Genomic DNA, 27,447 nt, shown 5'->3' with positions numbered 1-27,447 from the left:
AGTGATTTAGGACAGTGGGTAGATGTACTCTTTCACCACTGTGGCATTTTCAACATAAAGAACATAATAAAGCAAACCTTAAAAAAAAAAAAAGCCACATACACATGAACAACTTGCCCCCTCTAAAGCTTCATGAGCCATTATGAGTAACTGCAACAAGTTTGTGTTCCAACATCTTTACTTTTTTATTAAAAAATTGTTGATTCAACATATAAATATGTAATGTGTCACAGCTGTCTAATGACTCCAGTTCATTTCTCGTTAGCAACGGAAACATTTTACTGATATTTGTGATCATTGGAGAACCAAACCTGTTTGTTTTGGTAACTAGTTTCAGGGCAGAGTCATCTGTCTTTATCACAGAAGAGGAGTCATACATCAGTGTTTGCCATATGATCAGGAAGCATTCAAAGGAAAACGTTTATGAGGGGCATTTCAGGGTCTCACTACATCTGCCACTGATTGGACAAAGGTACCTTAAAGATAGGTATACTGCCTCTATAGAAAATAAGTGAAGTGACTTTATTTACTGTAAACTACTATTAAAGGAGAGTTTAACGGCTGTGACTGGATTTTCAATAGAGGAGCAACATCTTGTCAAACAAAAGAACTACTAAATATTAACAATTCAACACAAGTACAGGATGGAGGGCAGGATGGAAAAATCTGTATTAAGGTACAATATGTGTATTTTCTTCCCAAACGCAATCTTTCTCTTTGTGTACGGAAATCTGGAAAGCTCTATTCTAATTTCTGACGCAGGGTTTCCATCAAGAGTCCACACAATATGACATTTAGAAACCATATTTGGCCTGGGTCTGCCGGCGGGTTAGCTTGTTATCTGCCCAGCTGTTCTTCAGCTCCAGCTCACGTTCCTTTGCCTGAGAAAGAAGAGAAGAAAGTTAAATTCCTGGTCAGCTTTTTTTAAAGACAAAATGTCCCATGAAATGTCTGATGATTAAAGACCCGGTCTTATCTGTTTTTATTAAAGCTCAAGTGCTATAATTTAAAAACGTTTGCGAGCAGAGTCAGACCACCAGAGATATCAGGGGAAAACTTTATTATAGACAAGCCAAAAGCCTGAGTAAACAGACAAATACGAGCTTTAAATACCAACCAGCTCAACAATACAAATAAATCCCCTCCCTGTGCACTCACCCCAACTATGAATACCATCCGTGGTGTGTAAAAATAAAATCTATGTGGTGTGATAGAACAACACCCAACATGATCATTTGATTTGCCACAAGCTTTAAAAGTTAAACAAGTAACTACTGGATAAGATAAAACCAATTTGGCTAGTTTGTTGCTTGAACTTGCTGTTACTATACAACTCAAAGGCAAACAGTAGTCAACATGAGGCTTGAGCTTAGCCGTGTACAGACAAGCATGGCGGCCAACCAGCTGGACGTGTGCAGGCATGAATCCTGGATCTTTTGACTCCCAGCCTGCTCTGTATCTCCTATTCTGTGTCCACTTCCATCATTCAATTTATAACATAGTCATTTGTTTAAGAATGCAGATATGTAGACAGCTGAACAATGTTTATGGTTTTTTTATGTCGAAAGTATAATGTAGTGTTTTGAGGACTTACTAAAGCTCTGTGGATCAACTTATTTGTTGTGACCTCAGATTGGCAGACGAAAACACATCAGCTCTGAGTGACTATATGTTCTACTTTTTAGGTTAAATAATATTTGCTGCATATCGGCACAAGGTGACTTATTTGGGTGGTAAAATATGTACAAAACAGGCTGACTCAAATATCAGATGTAATCCTTTAAAGGCCCAAATATACATACAGATGTCCTCATGGACCCTCAAACAAAATTTTAAAAGTCACACAGTCACTGAAAGTGTAATGTGAGCTGAGTTCTCACCTGGTGAATGAGATATGTGATCTGGTGCTTGCGTCGCTGTTGTCCCGTAGGTTGTTCTCCTTTTTTCTGCAGAAATGAGAAAGTTTGCACATGTTGATGTTTCTTTGCAAAAGATTCTTGTGAGCGATCATGACCTGTTCTGACCTTTTATGCTTTCTGACTTGCATGGAATCTTTCTTGTAACAATCCTGTGAAGCTCAAGCCCATCTGCATTTTTAATTTGGTAGAAACCTCAAGACTCAAACCAAAGTTATTTCCTTACTCTTGGATTTTCATGTTGGGAGAAAAAAAAAAAAAAAAAAGACTCGTCAACTGAATCGGGCTATGAAATATTTTTAGATTCCACCACATCCAGCATTTTATGGCTAGAGGGCTTTTGGTGTTCCCAGTTTGAACTAACTGTAAGTCAATAGTAAGCAAAAGCACGAAGCATCCTAATCTTTTCCAAAAGCTGAGCAAAAACCTGACCATAAACCTCAGCACTAACCGGGTTAAACTTGTGTCAGGGGTCTTTCTGAATGAGTCAATGTACGAACAATGAGCAGCCCCGTGTCATACACCAGTTTGCTGTTTGAAAGGGGTATAAAGTCAAGTAATAGAGATCTAGCAGGTCACCTTGCTGAAAGACTGACGGACTTGTTTCTCCTCTGTTATGCTCTTGGTCATCCACTGCTGGTTGCCACTCAGCTGGTCGTCCCCTTTAATCTCCAGGAACTTCACCTCCTCTTTGCCCCTGTTTCTTTTCCCCTGCAGCCGCATGAACTGCAGCACAGGAAGAAAACGCTCATATCAGTTAAACAAGTTTTTCAAACCCAATATGGGACAGAACAGACGAACAAAAGATTGCTGGCAAGACAGCGCACAGCTGCAAAACTAGCAAGAATTCACTTAGTTATAAAGTATGGAGTTATATGACAACAACATAGTAGGACAATACAGAGAAGCAGCACAGTTCTTACCGCTTCATCATCAAACATGGCAGAGTGACCAGGCTCTTCAGCCTCTGCTGATCCAGCGTTAGGATCTTGGTAGTATGGCTCATTATAGTATCCCTGTCAAAGGAGAAAATGTTTGGCATGTCACTTAAATTCATTTCCATTCTTGCTAATTTATCTCTGTTAAATGTCTTTAGTTCTTTTTAATGCTTCAACTAATTATGAACTTACCAGACAACATTTTGAACTGGATTGTCAGGTTATTCTAAACTAATTAAGGTTGTTTTTTTTATAAGATCCTGACTATGAAACATGTTCAAAATACTCTGATTATTGTGATTACTTGAATGCAGTCCGTGTAAACTCAATCTAAAACCATTCATACATGTACATACAAGCTAAAGCCAATGTATAAATCATGATTACCTGAGGGAAAGCCTCTGGGCCTGCCACTTGCTGCTGATACTGAGGATATTGACCTCCCCACGCACCACCTCCCTCGTGGCCTCCCCCAAAATCGAGTGGAGCATCTGACTGGCCAGGCTCATCAGCAGCTGCCAAAGGAAGAGGCTCGGCGGGGGCTCCTGGCTCAGGGTCTAAGCTTGGGACGACTGCGGGGAGAGGCTGGGAACTCTCGCCTAGAGAGAAGTAATTCTGTGGGGTTATGTCATCCTCGTTGTCCTGGTCGTCTGTGGCTATTTGTCTAGCCAGCTGCAGGGCGGCTGACTTGGCTGCAGCTTTGATAGCGGAGGGAGACGCACTGGAGCCAAGCAGACCCTGGGCGGGTGCTCCGGGTTTGGGTCCTTTGGGCTCTTGGCGCTTTGTGAGTGCATGAGGAATCAGGGGTCTATCAATCTCCTTCACTGTCAGGTTTTTGGGTTGTGGTAGGAGGGAGGACAGACCTGAACCTGCACCCTAGAAGGGACAAGATGCATGGGAGGAAAGGGGCAATTTGAGTTCAGTTACATCACTTAAATCAGATTTTACAGTATAGTTTGCAAATTGAATGAAATACCATATTTTGTGTCATTGCTTTTCTTTCCCTTTATGTATTTTTAGCTTCACTGGAAGAGTAGAAATAAGAGGGACATGACAGAGCTGAATCTACTTGCATGGGCATCTAGTATGTCTCTCTCTCTACAACTAGAGTGTTTACATACCAAACATTCTGGATTATAGTTAAACCCCAGTGTTTTTTGGTCACATAAAAACATTACGTAACGTGTACACAATCCCCTAATGTGATTATGAGAAGGTCAGACGTGACAGCTGAGCTATTTCTATGCGATCAGCGATAGAGAGATGAGACAACAGTTTATTCTGTCCAGTGAGCATATTGAACCACTCAGTGTAATCACCACAGTGGGGAGATATTCTTACCTGAGGTTGTAGTTTCTTCCTTGCTGGTTCATCATCATCCGAGTCTGACTGGGGACGGAAAAAAACTTATTGATACATCACAACCTGATATCACAGTACTGACAATGTTTCAGAAAACAGCTGAACTAACTCACGTCTTGTCTCTGGATCTGTGGTACGGTGATCCTCACGGGCTCTGTTCGCTTCCTCGGCTTAGGGAGGCTGGAAAATAAGCCTCCCTTGGACAGCTGAGGAACTGGGTCATCGTTTGACGTCCTGTCCCCTGTTGAAGGGTTTGCTTTAGCCTCCTTTCTTGGAGCATCGTTTCCTCCTACCAAGCTTGGCTTTTTAGGCGCAGGCAGACGTGAGAAGAGCCCCCCTGAGCTCAGTTTGCTCTCCGGTGCGGCGGAGGTCGAGGTTTCTTCTGAATCACTATCATCACTGCTGCCATAGGCGACTAAAGACATGTTTGCTGATGTTGTTATTAAAGATTATTCCTCTGCAGTAACTCGTGGACATGGATAACCGCTTCCCCCTCGATTGGGTCGTGAGAAGCCCGTACTCACGCTGGCTTTCCGACGAGCTGACTTCGATTTAAAAAGGTACGATAATCTATGAATAATTTAGCCACATAGATAATAAAATCATCCCAGGAGGAGCTGTAGTATCTTCAAAATCTGAGGGCTTCGCAATGAGCTCGTTAAATGAAATGACTGTCCAACTTCAGTGCGCTAGCTATCGTTAGCTAGGCCGCCGCAGCAAACGATATTAGCTTATTCACCCCTTCTTGCTTTGTCAAATTAAATCCTCCTCAGATTATTTCACAAAATATTGCATCGCCTGATGGAGCAGCTGGGTTTTTTAGAACACATAAACCGGGATTTTTGTGCGGTGTTCCGTCAGCAAAATGAGCTACTTAGTCCTTCGACTCCATCAAAACATTCGCGTCCATCATTGATTGAAAAAAGGACAACTGCGCAGCTTTCTGCGCAGCCTGTTCTTCTTCTTCTGTGAATTTTTAGTTAGTCGTCAGTAAACATGTTTAAAGCATCACCGCCGCCAAAGGAGCAAGACTGTATGAAAAATACAATAAATTCCGATTATTCAATTATTCTGTTAGTAATCAGGAACATAGCTACTTTTGAGGACACGGAGATCATGTCAGTTTGTCTCATGTTTTATTCTGTTATTTATTTATTCGTGTTTTTTTTTTGTTGTTAATTTGTGTATCTTAGCATCCTGGATGGAGTTTATATTGTACAGTTAAAAACTTACACTTGGTGGGTATTTTATAAGCTGATTCCTGCACTTTTAGACTCAATATGTTTAAATTCAGCTACTTTTAGGCTAAAGAAATAACAACTGCATACAGGATTTTATTCCTGGCACTGTGGGGAAGGCTTTGAAACACCAATTAGACATTTCATGTCAGAAAGCAAAATTTACAGAGAGGTTAACTGAACAGTTAAACAAATAAATATGAAATATATGAGTATTTAAATATAATAACAATTATCATCATTATAATTATTGTCTGAGGGTAATGAGTGGAGTGGACTTGTGACCCAAGTATTTCTAAAATCCTGCTGACGACAATACAATACAATACAATACAATATAATACAATATAATACAATATAATACAAACAACTTTATTAATCCCACTAGGGGCAATTTGTTTGGAACAACTTGTACACAAAACACAGTATCACACAAACAAACAAATAAATAATACAATATCCAGCAAAAAATTTATATAAAAAACATCAGGGAGCTAAATGTGGAATAAAATCTATAAATAATATTGATAAATAAACTTGATTAACACAATAAAATGATCAGATAAAACATTTATCAACAATGATGATGGTAAAAAAAAAACCTATGGAGCATTTAGTAGTCGAATTGCGGAGGTTGTTGGTGGTTCATGGTTTGATCTAAAATAACTAATAACTAGACAGGGCCACAGACCCTCAGGAGTCCAAAAGCGTCATGTTTACTGTGTAGCGAGTAGTTTGTTGTAATTTTTTAATTGATAAATATAAACTGAAATGGAAAGGTTATTGCTACATCTTTACTTGAAGAGGGTATATTTTTTTAAAATAAATTATATTAAATCAACTTATAACCAAACTAAGTTTGGCAAGTTTTGTTCAAATTTAGCAATCTCTCACTTCTACAAGCATAAGATGATGTTTTTGATGATAGTGTACTTCCAACAAGGCAACAGTTTAGAGACGACCCTTTCCAGTTTCAACATACTACTCCCGTGCATAAAGGGATCCATAAAGAAATGGTTTTCCAAGTTTACTGCAAAACACTTATTGCTCCAAATCACTAATGCTCTTGTAACTGAATTCACTGCAGCCAACTCCCAAAATCTCATGGAAAAACTAATAAGTGGTGGCTGTTATAGCAGGATGTTGATGTCCATGGTTTTGCAATGAGATCTAAACATACAAGTCTAATTTGGGTGTCTGTATACTTTCAGCTGTAATGGAATGAATGAAGATTAGGACCAAAATGACAGAAATTGGAAATGTCAGCCCTGAGCTGACTGCACCGATTCTTGCTGTTCTCCAAAGGAATCTCATAAGAGGTTTGAAGACTCAAAACTTCCCATGGCGCTTTCTTTCCATACGGTATTTCAAAAAATGTTGCAAGTCAGATTTGGGTAAAAATAATTGCTTTACATTAAAAAAAAAAAAAAAATGGATTACTAACTGGTCAAAGTGGCAACTGCCCTTAGGTCCCAAAAGCTGCAGACTTACTGTGCATTAAATGGTTTATCCTTATTTATAAGACCTGCATTATTTTCACTATTGCGCTTATATGTTGCATATTCATAAATTAATGTTTTATCACAAAATATTAAAAAATAACCACACAGCATTTCTAGGGCAAGGGAGTATTCAAATGCACGGAGAGAAGTAAAGGGGTGCTTATAGGGGCCCAGCAGCTCCCTTTTTTCCCCAGACTGCAGGTAAAAAAAAAGAAGTTAAAATTAAATGTTAAATTCCCCCTCCACTCAAAAATATGCTTTTCTTCTTGTTTCTACAGTTGAATGTTTGAGCTTGAGATGTACTTTTAATGATTTAAACAATATAATTGAACTTTTTTGAGGAGAAACCATATCGGATAATTATTGTTCAAAACAGAGTATTTTATATACGTCTTAAAACATGTCTGGAGAGAACGTTTAAAAATGAAGTGTAAATTTAGGTGGTAAGAGTACATAAAGCACAGGAAAATGGAAGGTAAAGGAAGGAAAAAGGTAGAGCAAAAAGCCCAGGTTTAAATATATGGAAGATCACAATATCACAAACTTGGGATACAGAGCTGTGATTATTCTATGATATCATAACTTAACATTGCCTGTTTTTTTTTCATTTAGTTCCTGCTATGGAATGAAATATTTCATTTGAATTGCTGTAGAAGACGTTATTTCTTGTACTGTATATGCACTTCGTTTGAGTAAAAAAACAAAAAAAAAAAACATTGCCATGCAACTTTCCAAGTAAATAACTGACTTATTGCTTAATTTCCTAAAAAATTAGTTTGTCAATCGCCATAGAAACATTAAGATTTTTTTTTTTTTTTTTTTTTTTTTGCATGAAATGTACCTTCAGTATGAGGTTTTGGTCAAGGGGGGGCGCTAACTGTGCAGCTGCATCAGGTGCTGCTGGGGGCGCGTCTGCTAAGAGGGAAGCGGGTTTCAATTTCAAACCCAAACAGTCCGACAGACAAGCCAGTGGATTGTGGGATAACGTTTAAACTAAACACCCGCAGCGTTTAGCCACAAACTGAAACGCTATTCCAACATAAAACCTAGAAAGGTAGCGTATATTGACTGCGCGTCGCGGCTACAGTTCACAAGAATCCGCGAAAAAAGTCGCCCGCCGCGTCTTCGCTCCAGTTTTCCGCGCCTGGTTAATTTGGATGACAAACGGACGCTTGGCTTATTTGTTGCATGTGTTGATCAACCCGGATACTGCACTAGCCATTTCTGCAAGAAACATGCCGAGATCCAACAGGCAAAGGGAATACAAACCTGGAGACCTTGTATTTGCTAAAATGAAGGGGTATCCACACTGGCCTGCGAGGGTAAGCAACCAGACGTAACACATCTTGTTTCCAGCTTGAGGTTTGGTGTTCATGTCAGCCTGTCCGGTGGCTCCTAGGACTTGTTTACCTGCAGGGCCTAACACTGGTTAGCTGCCATGAGTTAGCCTAGCTGTGTCGTGTTAGCTAACGTTGCCCAGCATCCACACACACACATTCAGCAACTCGACTATAGACAGTTGCACATTTCTTTCGGATGATTCATCGTGTCGGCAGACACCTAATTACCCTTACAGATAACTAAATGTGGATGTTGTTGCGAGCTGCTCTCGACCAGTAGCTAACGTCGCTTTTCGTGTCCCGCTTTTCGTATTAAACAGCCTGCTTTCGTCTCCCAGGGGCCCTGTTAGGCTAATGTTAACTTCGAGCTTTTTTCGCAACCGTTAAACAGTCGTTGGGTAATGTAACGTCCGCCTGCGGAGAAAATTAACGGTTGTGTCGCTCTGAGCGTCAACGGCTGTCCGGCGGTTAATGTTAACTTAACTGGAGCTAAATGAGGACAGCAACCACGAAGCCGCGTCGTAACTTCTTAATGTGCTAAAATAAGTTTGAAGTTTTCTCCCTTGATTAGCGTTAACTGTTGCATTTCGGAGTACATGCGGCTGCTGGTGTAGCCATAAGTTGAGGTGCTTTGTAAACATTCCCACCTGCGCACACTTGTTGGAAACCTAATGTCTCTGCTTGTAAATTTTTAACCCCCATTACGTTCAAATATAGTCAGGGGCTAATAAAAAACTGTGGTGTAAGACCATAACGTCATGTCTACCCGGTCCATAAACACTTAACTGTCGCCGTCAGTGTTTCCTAATCATACAGCGTGGGAGAAAATGTTTTCATTCAAACTAGGTTCCCCCATTAAAATGCTACCTCGCTCTAAGATTTATGAATAGTTAAACATATGCAAAAAAGGAGGAAAACAGACAAAAATAGTTTTGCGTTTTACTGGACTTTATCCAAAACTGGCAGCAATCCATACAACTGAACGCAACAGCTTATTCCCTCCACCTCCATACACTTGGTTTATTAAGTGTACTTATAAATAAGATCTGCCCATTCACTTACAGTGGTAGAGTTTGCGTTAATTGATCTGTGCCTTTTCCCTCCTTTTTCTGAGTCTTATCAGTCATGCCTCATGACAGCAGGCTGCAGGCCCTGCCCCACCTATCCTGACAGGCAGTGTGGCCCTATCTGGGAATGCCCCAGAGGCAGGAGGTCTGGTTGGAGGCGAAGAGACATAATACAGCTAGGCCGTCATAATAGGGCTTTCCTGTGCCCCCCCCCCCTTGTGTCTTGCTGTGCACGTTTTAACACACATATAAATATTGGCAGAGTGGAGGAGGCAGGACGGTGCGCTGTGAGAATGTTTAAACGTGAGAAGTGAAACAAAAAGCTACCTCTGTGTTCTCAGTATGAGTTAAATTATGAGGGAATTTTACACTCATCAAGCTGAGTAATACATTTAAAATAGCTTTCAATCAGCAATGGAGGGAACTCAATTTTGAGGCGTAACTATCCGGTCATAAAAGCCTAGTTTAGTATTCATTTTTATTGGAACATGTAATTTAACAGTCAAGTCAAAAAATCAAATATTTGCTGTTTCAAGCCTCCTAAATGTGAGGATTTACTGCACTGTTTGTAGTTTATAGCACTTTGACTTTCACTATGAATGAAAGGTGCAGTAAAATTAATTATTATTTAGGGTTGCAACTAATGATTGTTATTGTTAACGATTAATCTGTTGACGTCCTCAAATGTTTTCTTATGTCCACAACCCAAAGATATTCAGTTTACTATCGTAGAAGACTAAATAAACCAGAAAATATTCACATTTGAGAAGCTGGAATCAGAAAATTTTGACTTTTTTTCTTAAAAAACGATTAATTTAATAGTTGGCAACTAATCAATTAATTGACTGTTTGTTGCAGCTCTATTATTATTTCTCTATTTTATCATAAATCAAATATTTTGGGTATATTTTTTGTTCCGTTTGTCTGACAAAAGACCAATTTCATGATGTTACCCTGCGCTCTCAGAACTTATGATGGGCCCTTTCCATAATATTTCACTAATATTTATAGACTAAATCATTAACAAAATATTCAACAGATTAATCGATACTATTGAAATGAAGAGAATGAATCCCAGCATGGACACTGGTGACTCAAAGAGCTGCCACTTTCAGAACACATTCACATCAATAATTTATAGCAATGAATGAATGAAGTTAACTGAAGCCGTCATTCTGGAGACACGTGACCTCTGTTTTTTGGTTCAGTGTTTCTCACTTCACGTCAGAATCGGTCACCTACTTTTGGCTCTTTTTGTTTCACATCATCGCTTGAATATTTATAAAGCTTACATCAATTTTTATCAGCATTCTTTCTTAAGACGCTGTGTGCTCAATTCACAGATTGACGAATTACCGGAAGGAGCTGTGAAATCCCCCTCGAACAAGTACCAAGTGTTCTTTTTTGGGACGCATGAGACGTAAGTAAAGTCTGTTTATGCTGTCGGTCTTTTTCCAGGTGGCGCCTGAATGATGGCAGAAACTGATTGAGATGAATGAAATGAAATTAAAACAAACATCCTGCATGAACTAATTCTGCCGGTTGGGAAATACCCGTTACTAATGATCATTTTCTTATTGGTATTTATTTAGGTTAAGTTATGCAACTGTGCCACACATACAGAGATCCAGCATAAGAAATTTCATATTGATATTCACTGTCACCGGAGGACGATTGTGTAATGATTTTGGTGATCTGTGACTTTTCCTGAACACTGTTGGATCAAAATTCTCCGTAAACCCTCACATTAGTCCAAGAAGAGTCATTAAATCTTCTCTGAATAGCCTATAAGTAGCCCCCTGATGTTACATTATAATGTTTTGGGTGACCCTTTGCCAAATTTTCAGTTTGTACACAGGAAATATCAGTCTAATGCACAGTTTACATGTCTTACATACCAGCTCCACCGCTGTTAAGGCTCTAACAAGAGCAGCACAATGATCGGCATGATGCTCGTCCCTTTAAACACTTATGTTTTTACAGTTTGCAGCCTCTAAGGACCATTAAGAGCTTAAGATGTTTGGTTTTGTTACTTGATAAATAATTAATCTTTATTGACTTCATAAACTTCAAATGTCAAATTTGAGTGGATCAGTCCACACATTTAGGACAGATATTGACTTATGTTGACATCTTTGACCACCACAGGGCGTTCTTGGGGGCCAAGGATTTGTTCCCATACGACGAATGTAAGGAGAAGTTCGGAAAAGCAAACAAGAGGAAAGGCTTCGCTGAGGGACTCTGGGAGATTGAGAACAACCCCACTGTCACGCATGAAGGCTACGAGGTTTGTGTATTTGTAGGATACAGGCCAAGTTTGTACAACTGTGCTGTGAGTTGTAGTTTTTTTATTATTTTATTATAGTTTTGAGACACATTTTTAAGGGTTAACTCTGATGGAGGGACAAAGAGGGAAAAAGCAGTTTTAAGTTCAGTTTCTGTTTATGTGTTTGTTGTGTTGTGTTCAAGATCTGATGCTGCCGATCAGATTTTGACAAAACTTGGGGGCATGATGATGCATCTCAGGATGCAAAAATATCACATGTCAAAAAAAAAGGAAACCTACTATTTCTTGAAGAATTCATTAACTGCTGAGGATAATATGTTACACGAAAGTCCTCTTGTCTGTGTGCATTTGATAAAGTTAGTTTCTTCAACAAATATCTTACTACTGGTACCATCTTTGAATGTTTATCTCAACTTCCAAACAAACGTCTGAGAAATTGGTACCAGCCACTTGTAAGTATTTACAATCAGTGCAGCGGATGAATTGAGTATGATGCCAAATGCTGCAACAGTGTAAATAAATGTATTATTCTACTTAACAAAACATTCAGACTTGCTGCTGTATGCTATATATGGCTCAGCAGGTTAATCTGCAACATTTGGGATTAAAATGTGACTGAAGTTTTATTTCCTTGTGTTTTACTAATATTTAAGTCTCTGCCTTTAGTCATCAAAGAAGGACAACGCGTCAGAAGGAGCAGGAGATACAGCTAGTTCGGAGAAAGCAGATGCCGAGGGCAGCAGCGATGAGGACGAAGGGGCCCTGGTCATCGACGAGAAAAACGAGAGGGGAGGAACTAAACGTAAAGCAGAGGAGTCCACAGAGGTGAGCGTCTCTCTTCCAGCCCGTCACTCAAACACAGTCCCAAGTAGAGAGTTTCAGAGTCGGCTCGTGGTTGACACTTCCTCAAACCCTTTTGTTAGGCATCTCCCAAACGGCCGAAGGATACGGAGGCAGAGGGCGATTCTAAAGTAGACAGCGTCAAGTCCAACACAGAGGAGAAGCTCAATGATGTGGCCGGACCCAAGGCGACTGCTCCCTCCTCACAGGGCGAGTCAAAACCAGAGGCCCAGGAAAACGCTGCAGCAGGGGGGCAGCTAACAGCAGATAAGGTAAGACGCTCCACTTATTAATGTTGTTTTACCCTGGAAACATCACATTATAAGGGGTCATTTGGGGCTTAAAGGACCAGACCAGTGTTTTTACAGGTTTTAACACAATAACAACAGATTGTGTAGACTTCACAATATTGCTGACCATGTAATTGTACGCAGTCACTGTCTTCAGTTCATGATGGTAAAGTATGAAAAGCCAAATTGCAGAGACCTGAAATTTGTTTTAGATCAGTAAACAATGACAATAAACATTGTTTGCTTTAGTTGCATTCAAGTGCTTGTGTGAAGCTCTGACATCTGAGAACTGGGTGCAGTAAAGCATCATCGTATTGGTCCAAATATAAGACTTTTCCAACACATGTTTTTGGGAAAAAAGAAAAACTTTTTGATGTTACAAAAAACTGTTGGAAAAGTTTCCACAAGATACTAATGGAGTCCTCAGCCTTGAACCCTTTTCACCTTTTTAAAGTGATAAAGTTAGAGTGACACGAAAGCAAAACATAAATCCCACATTTGTGTGGCTTCTGTAGCTAAGCTGAGCTGACTTAACACTTTTAGCACTGACTGACTCATAATAGTCACACTTTAAATGTTGTTAAAGAATCTTGTGAGCGTTAGCAACACTGAGGTTACAAACAACCCATAATGCAACACTCTCTGTGGTAGCAGGTGGCACAGTCTCCATCTTTCATCTGCTGGTTGCTGAGAAAGCAAATCCAGAAGTAAAAGTTGTTCCCCCATAAACATAGATGTTGTCAGAAAAATAATTCAATCTTGACATTTTCTTTTCACTCTTGGACGTTTGAATTTTTCACAAACATTTGAATGCACCACGATTGAAACTTCTTTAAAAAAATGCAATCTGATGTTCACAATGATGGATCGCTTGTCTGAAGCTTATTTCAAATCTGTTGTAAGTAAATTTTCACACCTCTGAAAATAGTGATTGTCATAATATGGTTTGACTAAGGTTTGGAAAATAGTCTGCAGTAATGTGAAGTATGTAGATATTTAAGGAGAATACAATATAACTAATTGTATGTATATACATGCTGTTGTTTGTAGAATATCAAACGTTCTTTTACTTGATGAAGACGTTGTAATAATTCCTCTTATCACTCTCTTGTTCTCCCTGCAGCCGGTGACAGACAGCGCTTAACATCAACTCAGAAGAAAACCAAGAACCTTTGATGCTTCTCTGGAATTGAAGCATCAACACAGATTACATGCAGGATGCCAGATTTCAGCTGTTTAATTAATAGGAGAATTTTAAAAACCTAAGTGTTTGTATTGAGAGACAAACAAATCCTTATTTGCCATTTTGGGATATCATATATCCCAGAAAGAAAAAAAAAGTTTGCTAATCTGATTTCAAACAATTGAACTGAGCACTTTGAGGCTCATTTATAAAATGGGATTTTGGTGTGTATATATTTTTTATTTCTAAGTGCAATTACATAATTACAAAGACTGAATGCTAGGTGTCAAAACATTTTTTTTTCAGTTTAGAGGGAATAAAACACTGAATATATAATAAATAAAAAAGGAGAACATTTAAAAAAAAAAAAAAAAAAAAGATATTTGACAAATACTCCCATTTGATGGTTTTAAAAGATAGATATTGTACAGGGAAAAAAAAGACATTTTCACTCATGCTCTCTCAGCTTTAATTCCTACATGAAATGTTTTACTTCAATTTGTTTCACCTAGCTTCTCAGCCTCATCTTAAAATCATATATTCAGTCATTTGGATACATGATGAGTTGCACTTTCAGAGTTTTTTCCTGCCCCATTAATCATTGTCTAGTTCACTGTACGACGTTTTAACGCAACACAGGTTTTGTTGCTTTGGTGTAGTTGTGTGTGTGTGCTTCAAACGCAGGTGACAAAAACAATGTGATTAATTTCCCACAACGGATCCCACAGTGTTGCCTACTCGGCTTTTGAGGAAAAAAAAACAAACAAAACATTTGAGAAGAACTATTTTAAGATTTAAAAGGTTACTTAAGTTTGTAACCCCCCCCCCTCCTCTCTCTGTATGTTCCAGAGTAACTCTCTCTCTGATGATGATGATGATGATGATGATGATGATGTGCATTATTGAAAGCAGAAAGACATTCCTGAATGTTTTGTGTGTACGAGCTCGGTCTTGAAACATTTTAAGTAAAGATGGAGCTGAGGCATTAGCGTGCGCGGGAGGGAAGTTATTCGTCACCTTTTTTTTTTTCTTCTTCTTCTTCTTTTTTTTTTCCTGGAGAAATTATCGCAAACTCTCTTTTCAAATCCATCAACTCTTCAATTTCAGTTATCATTTTCATATTTAGCTCTCATTAATGCTGCCGTTGCTTGATGCTGGTGATGTAATTGTGAAGAACACTTGATTGCATTGCATTCAGTAATTGTTTGTACCAAATATGTTGTTTTTTTTTCTCTCTTTCAGCTCTCACATGTATCGCTGACATTGTTAACGCCAACATATGTCGTGATTTTATTTTATTTTTTGAAAGAAATTGAAATGAGAAGAATCTACTGAGTGCACCATCTGTAATACTTTGATTTCTGATACTTTTTTTTTTTTTTTTTGGTTTCCAACCCTCTTAACTGGAATCTGTTTTACTTCAGTGGTCTTATTATTTTGGCTGTGAAACAAAGTTGTGTGTGTTTTAAAGAAGTGTTTTATTCAAGACATTTGTTTAGACAACATGTTGTTCAATATGTGATGATGTTATTTTCCATTATTGGTAGATTTTTTTGGTGCAAACTCATCCCTAAGGTTCAAGTTTTGTTGTTTTTTCTTTTTAAATGCTTGGCCTGCTCACCATGTTGATGTTATTATCGCTTTAGTGTTCTTTCCTGTATTTGGCAACACGAGCCCGCAGTTTAACCAAATTATGAACCTAAGGGGAAAAGCTCGGCTCTTACAAGTGAGAAAGTGTTGTCTTAAGATGGTTTACACACGACTTTTACAACCAACTTCCTGTCACCAATACCACTGATTTCAAAAGATATAAAATGGTCAAAGCGCCTCCCGCCCCCTTCCCCCCCTCACTCAGACCTGGAGTTAATTGCACAGGAATAATTTGGTATTGAAGTGTAATTCTTGGTTTAGCTTTCTCTGTTACTTTCGGAAGCTGCCATTCATCTTAATCTGCTGCTTAGTTTACTATTGTAGTTGCCAGTCCATTTAATAAACATGTTGATTACAAAAAAAAAACCTTTATTTTTGTCATGTTTATATTCAATAAGCAGTGCTTGTTTGTTTCAGATTCTCTGGAAAGCACCTGAATCAATTAAATCTTAGTAATTGTTCTCTGTTTAGCCAACAAAATGTCCACAGTTACTTTTTTTTTTTCAGATCATCCTCTTGAGTCACACTTTTAAACCAAACTGTAGCTTCATCAGTGGTTCACAACTCAAGTTTCAAACAAGGGGAAAGTCTACTGCTACTTCTCAAACCAACCAAACCTAATTAATCGTTTTCAGATCTCATTTTTCACTCGATTATAAATGTATTAAACTAGCGATGGCACCTTTCTGTGTGTGTGTGCACTTGTCACAAATAATTTGCTCCCAAGAGAGACTAATGGCACAGTTTGGGGCTTTGGGCTGTGATGGTTGAACTAGTTTTTGGTGTTACATAAGATGTCCTGACAGCTTTGATTTTGTCATGGGGGTTTGGTTGAGTTCTTTGAATACATTGTTTGGTTGGTGACGCTGTTTTAAATCTGTGCTCGTTTCTCCTTCTCATACAACATATGAACGCTGCTGTTTGATTTAAATACTCCATTTTGTTTCCTTAATTAAAATAAAGCAAATGTATTTCACTTTAATTTAGATATATTAGTTTTGCTGCAGTTGAAATCCCTCATTTAGGGCTGAAATGTTTGATTTCTAAACGTGCTGGTACATCTCGGTCCGCATGATTAGTGACTGCCTCAGCGTGCGTTCATGTTCGATTGCAGGTTTTCAGAAATGTTTCTTGCCTCTAGTCTTGTGGTGTATATGGGTGCTATAAATATCTCCCAGCCTGGTCACAGTAGCATTACAGTATGTCTTGTAATAACCACTTTCTGTATTCAGTATCTGCCTCCATTGGTGCTCCCAACCTGAAATAAGGGCCTGTTTCAACAGTCAACTGGTCCCAGTGTCACAGATAAACCGACGTGATCAACACGCCGAGTTTAGTAAATACAGATGCTGCAGTTTAATTAAGACTTAGCCAAAACAGGATATAAAACTGTATCAACTTTATCAATCAAAATATATTTCCATTTTATTTTAATACAACTTTACAACAACAAGAATAGTTAACAGACAATAATTACAGAAAAAAATGTTCAATGTTTTCAAAAATGTGATTAGAATATTTAAATGTGTAGATACGGTTTTATGTCATTTTAAAAAGTGAAAATATAAAGTCTTGAGGGAAAATATTTAACATTGGTATTCTTATATCATAATGTGAGTAAACTTTTCCCTTTAAAATCATAAAATTTGCAATAATAATAATTATCTTTGGGTTTTTACATTTCAAAGCATAGTTGACATCTTTAACAAAGTAAGTGATTTTTGTACAAGAAATCAATATTAGTGAAGCGTGCAATAAAAAAAGTCACATCTTTACTTTGATTTTATTGAATGTACAATATTTTAGTGTAAAGTCTGACGTTACACTAAATCTTACATCAAAAAATGATTGATTTTACATCACTGCAGCAGTTTACTTTCTCTGTTCTGCATCATCCACAAATTTTGTATTTATTCAAGTCAACACATCTTAGATATTTCAATCACTTGTAAATTTAATCCAATCTAAAATACAGTAAACTGCAGTCGTGCTGTGATGCTGGAGAGCATAAACCACCTTTTACTGCTGTAACAGACACTCAATACATTGCAACATTTTGGCAGAAATCCAAAGAAAATAAATTACATTCTTGTCTTTTCCTTTGCTGGTAAAGACATTAGAAGTAACATTACAATACTGCTCATTTGGGTAATCTTGTGAGAGAACTAAACAAACAGCAATCTCTACACTTAATATATATATTATAATAAACATTGAAATTTGACTTTTGGAGTTGGTGTTTAGCACATTGTGTGTTTAAAGGGTAAGCATTAAACAAGTCAGTTTGGTTCTTTCCAGTAGGAGTTTTGCACAAAACAGTTTTAAAATACTTTAATACATTCAATTAACTAAATCCTCCTGGAGTGATCTTGCTCTGTGCGTTTCACATCAAACATGCTTTTTACTGCATTTTGAATCAGCGACATGTAGACCCTCTAGAAACTGCTTGAATACACTGGAGTACACAGCTGAAGTACAGTGAAGGTCATCTTGCGGTCAGCGGCCTGCATCCTGCCCACAAATCAATCTCTCATCTCTGTTTGTGCACCAACCGCACCAAGATGCATCGATCGGCCACTGCGCATGCGTCGAGGCAGCTGTCACTCTCCTGTCCAGTAGGTGGCGCTGTCTGTCGCTGCGACTGTTGGTGTGAATGCGGCTACATGTGACATTGACATACAGAGAGGGTAAGAGCTAAAGTTTCTGCATGTTTCTAGGTCAGTTTTAGTATAACTACCTCTTTAGAAAAGGGTTTATCTGAAAAGATACGTAGCAGTGCCGTGAGAGATTCTTGAATGTGTGAAAATAGCGGCGAATAGCTGATGTTAGCTAACTGTTGTCAAGGGAGACTGATTAGCTTTTACAGCTAACTAGCTTGGATTTGATTTTGTTCCTGCAGCACAATGAGGCTGACGGCTCTCCTGTCGATGGCTGCCAGGGTTGTTGTGCCCAAAGATTATCGCTACGGCACCAACAGACCGTGGACCGTGGCCGCGAAAAGGCTGAATCCTGCGGGGAAGAAGAGGAGAAAGGTGTTTGTGGAGCCGTTAGCGCCGGAGGACTGGTCCGTGTTCAGAGGAGACACTGTGAGTAACAGAGGACCTGAGGACCAGGGTCATAACATCATATACTACAGATAGAGTTAAAAGTACATTTCATCAAGCACAGAGTTTCAGTGTAAGTTTGAGATAGACACCAGCACTCAAAGGACGGGTTCACAATCTTTTAAATCTGTTTTAAATCAACATTTCGGTGCCCAAATGAACATTGAAGCAGGTTTTTGTTGTCATAATCATTCCTGCTGTTCATACTAGCCATTAGAAGATCCCTTCATAATGCACAAGCCTCCTTCTATGCATAAATGTATTTAAAAGTTTACCTGAAACTAATATGAAGCTTCAGTCGTCCAAATTAGTCAAATCAAGTAGATATCTTCTTTTATGTAAACAGTGTCACGGCTCTTGTCAACCAGATCTATTTCTCTTTTTAATTTTTACAGTCTTTTTAGTGCCAAAGTCCCTCTTTTTGTTACTACACTTAAACTCAACAGGTAAACACTGCCAGAGGAAATACAAAGAGGGAATTTTGTGCTGAATATCCACGTGATATGACTAACTCAGACTGCTGAATGAGTTTGCACTAAATGACTGTGTGGACACACTGTGGATTTTGGCCCCCGTCACTTACATTTAAAGCGCATCTGAAGGGAATCTTTCAGTATGAACCAGAGGAATGAAGGAAAACCTCTTTCAGTGTTAATATGGGCACCTGACTTGTTTGAAGACACACTTAAAAAAGTTGTGAACTTATTCTTTAATCAAAAATGATGACATTTTGTTCTACCTGTGGACCAGCCACAACGTTAATATAAGTTCCTCAACCCTGAAAGGAACTGTGCTTTAGATTAACGGTTCCCAAATTTTTCTGTCAGATAAAATATAATTACGTCTTTATTAACTGGTAAACTAACAATATTATATTATAATAAACTAGTGACAACAGGGGTGAAGTTGATTGAAATAACATTATCAAGAACATGAATTGCAGGTTTCTCAATAGTTTCTTTTATGCAAAAGAAAAATCTTAATTCAACTTTGCCCGAACTACCAGCTTTTACACACAACAGAAAAATGTCTATTGCTAGTACACTTGATAGTAAAATTGATATTGATTAATTGATATTTTGGATTTCACTTTACTTGTTAGTTTACATGATGAGCATCACCAATTTCTTTTTCTTACCTGTCATGTTGTAGTTGTTTTGCTTTTTGGATAAATCTTGCTTACCTGTATCTTGCTGGCCTTGCCAAATGAATCAGATGCATAAACTTTTTTACAGCGAGCAGTTTGACATGTCATAGTAGAAAAAGCAGAAGTGGAACTAATAACAATAACGATGGCTCTGTTCCAGCAATTATTGCCATGTAATTAAAGTAATAATATTGGTTAAACCTGTGTTTGACAAGTCAAAATTCAACTTAAGTTTCTCTCCACAATTTCTCCCTGTGCCTCCCCTGCGGCCCTACTGCAAACCTCTGCTTCAGAATAAATGAGTACAAGAAGTCAATTTTCAAGCTCATACCTGTTTTTTTTTTTACCTCAGTAACATTTTAAATGGAGCTATTTTGATAGAATATTTCTACATTGTCAAGTAAGAGTGGGCCATGTGGATATATCACTACGTGGATATCCTTCATGCAGAGTAAATTTTTAAAAATCAATTTAGAAATGTCTGGATAAAATAAGCCAGCAGGAATGTCTCTTTTTATTTTAATACCTGACACATTAAGGTACTTCAGCACACTGATGCAAAAATCCAGTATTGCCATAAAACAGTCCTGATCATTGATTTGCACCTTTGCCCATGGTGGTCTTATGTAAGCAAAGATATTTAAAGGATAGTTACATTAATATGAAATAGTGTGACAAAATATAACAAATGTGTATCATCTCACGGTTTGGAAAATTACGGCTTTACAAAAGAATAATATTTGACAGCTTTTCCACCCTTAAACTGATAATTAAGTCATATTTCTACCAAACTTTGACTGACAAAAGTAACTGGTACATTTCATGAATCTTCTTCACATGAAGAAGAACTTTTTATACAACAAAGAACTGAGTGTCTGTCTGTCATTTGTTTTTCAGGTGGAGATTCTGGCGGGGAAGGACAAAGGGAAACAGGGAAAAGTGATCCAAGTCTTCAGACACAGAAACTGGGTTATGCTGGAGGGACTGAACACAGTAAGGAAATCATGTTTTTGCCAGAGGAAACAATTGTCTATTTGTTTAAGACGTGGTTGCCAGCAAGCTACATACACAACACAGAACATTATTCGGTGTATTACAGTGTAATTGGTAGTGCTGTAAAGAGGATAAAAGGTTGGCTCTTGTTCTTTCTACACAGAATAGCGACGCCTCATTTAAATGAACTCGACCAGTGTTCTCATTACCAATCTTCTCATTTCACCAATAAGTGAAGTTAACAGTAAAGTTTTCATAAGCATTACTGTTGTTGTCTTACACTCTGTACTTGTTAAGCTCCACCAGATGGAGCCAGATGGTGTATGGTGAAACATAACAGATCAAGGTGCAGCTGCTGACTAAGTGCTCCACATAAAAGCCATTTGGCCACCAGCTGTTTTTGACTTTTTTTGGCCTTTCAAGATGGAGAACTGTGAACATTTATTTTCTGTCTCAGCATCACAGGTATATTGGAAAATCGGGGGATTATCGTGGGACCTATGTTGCCAATGAGGCTCCCCTCCTGATCCGTGACGTTGCCCTAATCGACCCCTCCGACAGGTACAGTAAGCCTTGATAACGCAGGAATTCAAATTGTGGATCCCTACTCCAGGGTTAGCAGACAAAATGAGTCATGGTTCTTTTATTTTAGATGGTCTTGCATTAACTCATTAGCTTGTGCTGAAGTTATTATAAATGTTACCCTGAAAAGGGCTGTTTTTGAACTCTTAAAACCTTTTTGACCAAGTTAGCACATAAGATATTCTGTTCACACGCATTTTAAAAATGTATTTTTTTGCGTGACAGAACTTTTTATATGCAGTGTTTCTGCGCTGTAGTTCATGTTTCTTTTTCCTTTACTCTACCATTAAGATAAATGCCCTATAATAAGTCTTCAAACTACTTTCCAAATGTTAAAAATAGTGAAGTGTTATTTAGATAAATGATCACTGGTTTCAAAAACAGACTGGCTATTACATACTGATCTTGATCCTCCAGGAAGCCCACTGACGTGGAGTGGAGATTCACTGAGGAGGGCGAGAGAGTCCGAGTGTCTCTGAGGACAGGACGAATCCTCCCAAAACCTGTTGTGGAACGACGAGATGGCATCGTACCGCAACAGTGGAAAGGTGAGAGTGTCTGTCTTGTGTGTGTTTTGACTGGAGGAGAGTTCTTCTCACTTGGTTCGGTTTATAGCATATGTAACTGACAATCAGTTCATAACACAGGATGACTTTCCACTCTTTGCAGACGTGAATTCCAAAAATAGGTTTCTGAGTGATGCAGTTTGATTGTTTTACAATGGAAAAAACTCAGCTAGAACATGGGAAACAGAAACTTTTTTCCCCTCGAGTACTGTTTATTATTGCATGTGACTAACTTTTATTTCTGTCCTCACAGATGGTCCCAAAGATACCAGCCCAGAAGACACTCTAGAAAAGACCTACGTACCTTCTCTTAAGACCCTGGAGGAAGAGGTCATGGAGAAACTGGGCATCGTGGAGAACAGGAGGCAGCGGAGGTCGTACTGGTACTAACCAGATAACTCAGAGACACTCAGATCCCTTTGTTTTGTCCACTTTTCACACTCTGAAGATACCTTGTTTTGGTGTGAGTCAAGCTGAACGTCATATCAAAAGAGACTATGGGAGGATGACATGAGTAAGGCTTTTGGACTTTAAAATACTGGTGCAACATACACATTAAGGAAATGAATGCAGTGGTGAAACAGACGTGCAAACAAAGCCAATAACAGATCTGCTACTTGAATGTTTCCTGAAGGTGTGCAGCTTCGATCATTCTCTCTTTACAGTGCTATCAGAGTTTATCATGTTTGTTTCTTGTATTATTGTGAATAAATATGATGTGTAAACCAATCATTTTAATGGTTTGTGTTTGCTGTAAACTAAAGGTTCACTTTATATTTTAATAGTGGAACAACAAAACTACTACATCACAAGTATGATATCAAAACTGCAGTATTTATCTGCAATCTCATAGTTCTAACAGTTCACAAGCAGTGGAGCTTTACAGATATTTACTTTTGCTAGATTACTTTGGTTATCAGTATTTACCTTGCGAGGCAACTGGATTCACAAGATCACAACATCACTACATCATGCAAGAATCCATCTTGTCAGGCTGTAAGTTATGTGCTTGTATCTGAACAATCGGTGGTTTGGACCAATCAGCATCCTATGAGGGTTCCCATGTGATCTTGTGGTCTAGCGAATCCAGCTGCCTTGCAAGGTAAGACGGTGATAGACAGATAGTTCATCCAATCATCTGCCAAGTATTTTTTTTTTTTTGAGTGTGCCTGCCCTTTTCCAAACAGTTTCCAAGGACGACTTCTCAGATGGTTCTGTGTAACAAACCCTCTGCCGTGTCAGGTTAAATCAAAGTGTCTTTTTAGCATCTTTCAGCTGCATTCAGCATTGTCCTGGTTTTAAACTTCGCTGTTTTGGTTCATTCTTACTGCTCTCATCAGTGTAATTTCCAGCTGCAGCTTGTAGCTTATAAACTTACTGTGCTTCCTGCTCAGCACCAAAGCAGGCGGACAAAGTAGCAACTAGCTGTAGAAGCTGGTGGAGCATTTAGCAGATAAAGAGCCAGATGTTTTCCTCTGGAGTTGATAGTGACTGAGACGGAGCTAAAAAGAGAGTGACTATTGGACTCAGATTCCTCAAGTGCATTCAAGCATGACCACAAATCAATGTTAATGTTGCTCCGCGTCTGCTGGATGTGCAAATACGTAACTGTTTGATAACTCATTTGCCAAATATATCAGCGTCAATGTGCAGCAATTTTGGAAAAGAACATCAGATTTTGCTCCCACACAATACAAATACTTGGATAATATTTATTCAGCAGGAACTAATCTGTATTATTATAAGTATCCGAAGCTTCTGAAAGCTGCATTTTGGCTGAGATAGCAATGTAAAGTCCTCGAGAAAAGCATTTTCTTGCCATTTATTGTAGAATACATAATACATTCAGTCTGTGAGATTGGTAAATTGCATTTTTCTTGGTATTGTCAGGGTTAATAATTCTAATGGTTGCAGAAAATGGTTGCAGTTTGTTTGGATAAGTCATAAGACTGATGATGGTCATATTATTATACAAAGCCCCAGACAAGCTGCTTTCCAAAACTTAAAGCCTTTAGACAAATGAGTCTCTCTTTCCAACGTGTCTGGGAAACAGGCTGCAGAAGGAAATGGTTTGGGAGGAGACTACACAGACTGGATAGTTTCAACAAAGTCCAAACTCACCTCATTTGACTTTTTATACAATGGCACTGCATGTTTTTCCTTGGATTTGTGACCGTTTTGTGCATCAGGTTTCAAATAAGACCTCACCTATGCATTTGTGACCCACTTAAATACAAAACAGGGTTATCGAGTAACTTGATCTTTATGAGGAAGATAATGATAGCCAAAATGTTCAAGAAGACTTCTTAATTTGATTTAGTTACTTACAAGAAAATTTCTATCACGATTTTTTTTTGCCATCAAGCTCATCAGTTAATATCAAAGCTTATCAACTCACAAGCACACATTTGTTCATTTTAAGGTGTGGCAAGCTAAAAAAGGTTGGGCTCAGCAGCTTTAGGATGTGTCTATCTGCATTTTCAGACACTTAGTTCTCCCACTGAGCAGCTAATTGTAGTGGTAAAGGGCGTTTTTTTATGGTAGCTGTTAAAGAATACAGCCTTACTTATTCACTTAGTCTATTCCATCCTCTCCAACAGCTCAAATGAGTCGCACTGGAAACCATAAAAAAATTTTCCAAACTAGTACTCCAACAACTTAGAATTTTCAAATATAATATATTCAGGGAATTTGTGGATCCAAAAACACCTTAATATGAACCAACATGATCCTGATGTGAACTCCATAGGCCTATGACGATCTCAAAGTTAAAATATGTTGTATGAGCTTCAGTTTATTACCATGTGTGGTGTCAGTAACAGAGTGGTGCAATGTGAGCCATAAAATTGCATAGCTTCGTGTGGACATAGATAATTATATAGATAAATATGTTTAAACTGGTCTGTTTTTAGGCGAAAAAACATACATATACAGTACCAGTCCAATGAGAAGGTGTGTCCAAACTTTTGACTGCTACTGTATGTTGAAATAAATGAAAATATAATTAAGGGATACAGTGTTTCTCCTCCAGGAATATATAATAAGAGTGTGAAGAAGGCTTTGAAACAGCATTTAAACCATCATGTAGTGATATACAATTTACAGAAAATATAAGTCAATGGTTAAAAGACTGAAGAAAATTTCATTTTTCACTTTTTGTGATGACAAGTCAAATTTATTTATTTTTTTTGGCAAGGGGGTTGTACTGCGGGATTTGGACTCAGTATTTCTACATTTATAATTCCTGGCTACAGCCCTGTTTAAATTATATTCTTTACTTTTTAAATTACCCCCATGAAGCAAAACTCCAATATTTTAATTCACTTAAAATAGCCCATTGTAGCTATAAATATCCCCTATTATCTATATCTGTCAACGGGATAAGCTCAGCCTTAGATCTTCATGCATCTGTGATATACGAGTAGGGCGGCTCATGAAGCGTATGAAGTCTCTTTTTCCTTGCTGGTTAGCCACAAGTCTAGATTTACCAAGAGACAGAGTCTACTTGCTGCCAGATCTCCAGCTGTAGAAGCAACTAGCCTCGTTGTCAGGCAGCGATACAAAAAAAACGATGTGTCACAGATAATATAATTGCGTCAAAATTTCACAGTGGCTCTCCATACCCCAATTTCTGGTCAGTGCAGTAACATCATGCAGAAAGCATGGCAAGCCGTTGGTTTGGCCAATGAGCGGATGAGTGAAGCAGTCTTCCCAGACTCGTCCCTCCTGCCCAGTTCGCCTCTGCCACTTTGAATCCAAGAGGGAATAAAAGCAGCCAGTCAGCGGAAACAGGGTTTTGTGGTTTCGCTTTTATGGGAGGAAAAATGATTCAAAGGCTGTCTTTTCTGTCGTTGCATGTGTGTTGTATGGATTTCAGTCTGGGATTATAGAAAGGTGAAATGTAATGTTGGTGAAGTGGAACCTTTGTATCCAGTCCTGCTTCATTTGTCTTTATTTTTCCATTTACACACACAAAAGCAAAGATTTATGGCGGTCTTAGCTTGTGCAGGGTAGAATAAGTTTTGAGAAGGGCCATCTTGTAATTTGTGGTAGGTTGACAGCAATTCTGGTAACCCAGTTAAATGAAAACCGCTAAACATGACTCACGCAGAATTAAGAATACATAAAAATAAACTGCAGGCTGTGCTCTGTGTTTTAGCTGAGTCATATTTGCTACTCAGCCACGATAACTAATGAATCCCACCTGGTGGGAGTCGGCTACACGTGTCCGAGTCGAGTTCTTTCACAAAATGCTACCTTAAAAGTAGCTCAACTGTCTCTTGGTGCAGTCTCTCTCTCTCTTCACATGACGGACTGGTTCTACATTGCAGCAATAAGATCTCCTCACAGAAATAGACAGAATTGTGATCTCTCAAGCATCTACAGAACATCTGAAGACACTTTAAACCTAAATTTGAGTGTTGCTCTTGAGTCACTTGATGATCTAAGCTCAGCTACAATATAATGATAGTGTCTAATTATAGGCTGCTTGTTTGAAGGCTGCTGGAAAATCTAACGTTAGCGTTGTACGCAGGTCAAAGGCATGGTTTGCATGCATGTTTAACTATGTTTGGTCTAATTTAGACGGATGGATTCTTGTGGATGACCTCGATATGTTAAGATGAGGAGCTGAAAAGGAAGGTAGAGCACAGGTCTTACTTTTCTTTTAGGACTTTAATTCCCTCATCCAGACTTGATTTATGATTTATGGGTTTTATGTTCAGTACAATTAACTCACTTTATTTTGTTTGTGCCTGCACTGAACACCACTTTAACTCCACTTTAAAAGCCTTAAGATCAAGGCTCATTCTTGAAAACAGCGGTTGAGAACAACATCTACCCACAAAGTTCATTTTATAGCTGTTCTGATGCTTTTAATCATATCACATGATCTTCATTAGCAAGGTCAGTCATGAGGTTTAACTATGAAACAGCATCCCTGCAGTAGGTCTAAGGAATGGAGAAGAAAGCTTCCCCTGGATTGATTCTTCCTGTCGTGGAGGTTTTTCTTTGAAGGTTGGTCTTCCTCCTCAGAAACCACTGTAACTGATGTTTAGGACAACTGACAGCAGAGAGGATGACGTCTTACGGTCAGACATAGCTTGAATAGCAAGTTGGACCGAAGCATACATCTGATCTTTGTCTTCTCTCTGAGCTTTGACATTTCCTTCCCAGACAGTCCCGCTCGTATCTGGGTGTCAGATTCCTCAGGTGTGCAACATCAACCGCTGCTGCTGAGCCACAGGATGTCCACCACAGAGTACCATTCACTCTAACTGTAGAGGGCACAGCTACACAATAAACTTGACCTTATTCAGCGCCTGTTACATACAGTTTAAACAGATGGTGAAATCCAAATGTGAGCCAAGACGATCCTTGGAAATATAGTGTTTGCTACTTGTAACACACTACTGAGAGTGAGATGTGATTCAAGTCGGCGCT

General features: G+C 38.5%; 3 protein-coding genes across 3 annotated transcripts; 2 read left to right on the top strand and 1 right to left on the bottom strand.

The window, feature by feature from the left end:
- Positions 1–160: 160 nt before the first annotated feature.
- Positions 161–5,158, bottom strand: prcc (proline rich mitotic checkpoint control factor). Its single transcript, XM_067612753.1, has 7 exons — positions 4,330–5,158; positions 4,196–4,243; positions 3,242–3,730; positions 2,840–2,932; positions 2,496–2,642; positions 1,881–1,946; positions 161–881 (listed from the first exon to the last, which is right to left on the bottom strand). The coding sequence occupies exons 1-7, from the start codon at positions 4,639–4,641 to the stop codon at positions 795–797; spliced, it is 1,242 nt and encodes a 413-aa protein (XP_067468854.1). The 5' UTR covers positions 4,642–5,158; the 3' UTR covers positions 161–794.
- Positions 5,159–7,864: 2,706 nt separating this feature from the next.
- On the top strand, positions 7,865–15,979 carry LOC137198801 (hepatoma-derived growth factor-like). The gene is made up of 6 exons (XM_067612755.1): positions 7,865–8,278; positions 10,707–10,783; positions 11,512–11,650; positions 12,317–12,475; positions 12,574–12,762; positions 13,904–15,979. Exons 1-6 carry the CDS (start codon positions 8,114–8,116, stop codon positions 13,922–13,924), a joined length of 750 nt encoding a protein of 249 aa, XP_067468856.1. The 5' UTR covers positions 7,865–8,113; the 3' UTR covers positions 13,925–15,979.
- Positions 15,980–18,205: 2,226 nt separating this feature from the next.
- Positions 18,206–22,554, top strand: mrpl24 (mitochondrial ribosomal protein L24). The gene is made up of 6 exons (XM_067612752.1): positions 18,206–18,300; positions 18,513–18,699; positions 20,762–20,857; positions 21,315–21,418; positions 21,857–21,987; positions 22,259–22,554. The coding sequence occupies exons 2-6, from the start codon at positions 18,517–18,519 to the stop codon at positions 22,393–22,395; spliced, it is 651 nt and encodes a 216-aa protein (XP_067468853.1). The 5' UTR covers positions 18,206–18,300; positions 18,513–18,516; the 3' UTR covers positions 22,396–22,554.
- Positions 22,555–27,447: the final 4,893 nt, after the last annotated feature.

Source organism: Thunnus thynnus, chromosome 15 (genome assembly GCF_963924715.1).
Source record: "Thunnus thynnus chromosome 15, fThuThy2.1, whole genome shotgun sequence".
Classification (NCBI taxonomy): Eukaryota; Metazoa; Chordata; class Actinopteri; order Scombriformes; family Scombridae; genus Thunnus; species Thunnus thynnus.
The sequence above is the reverse complement of the archived record's forward strand: the minus strand, read 5'-3'. Positions and strand labels throughout refer to the sequence as shown.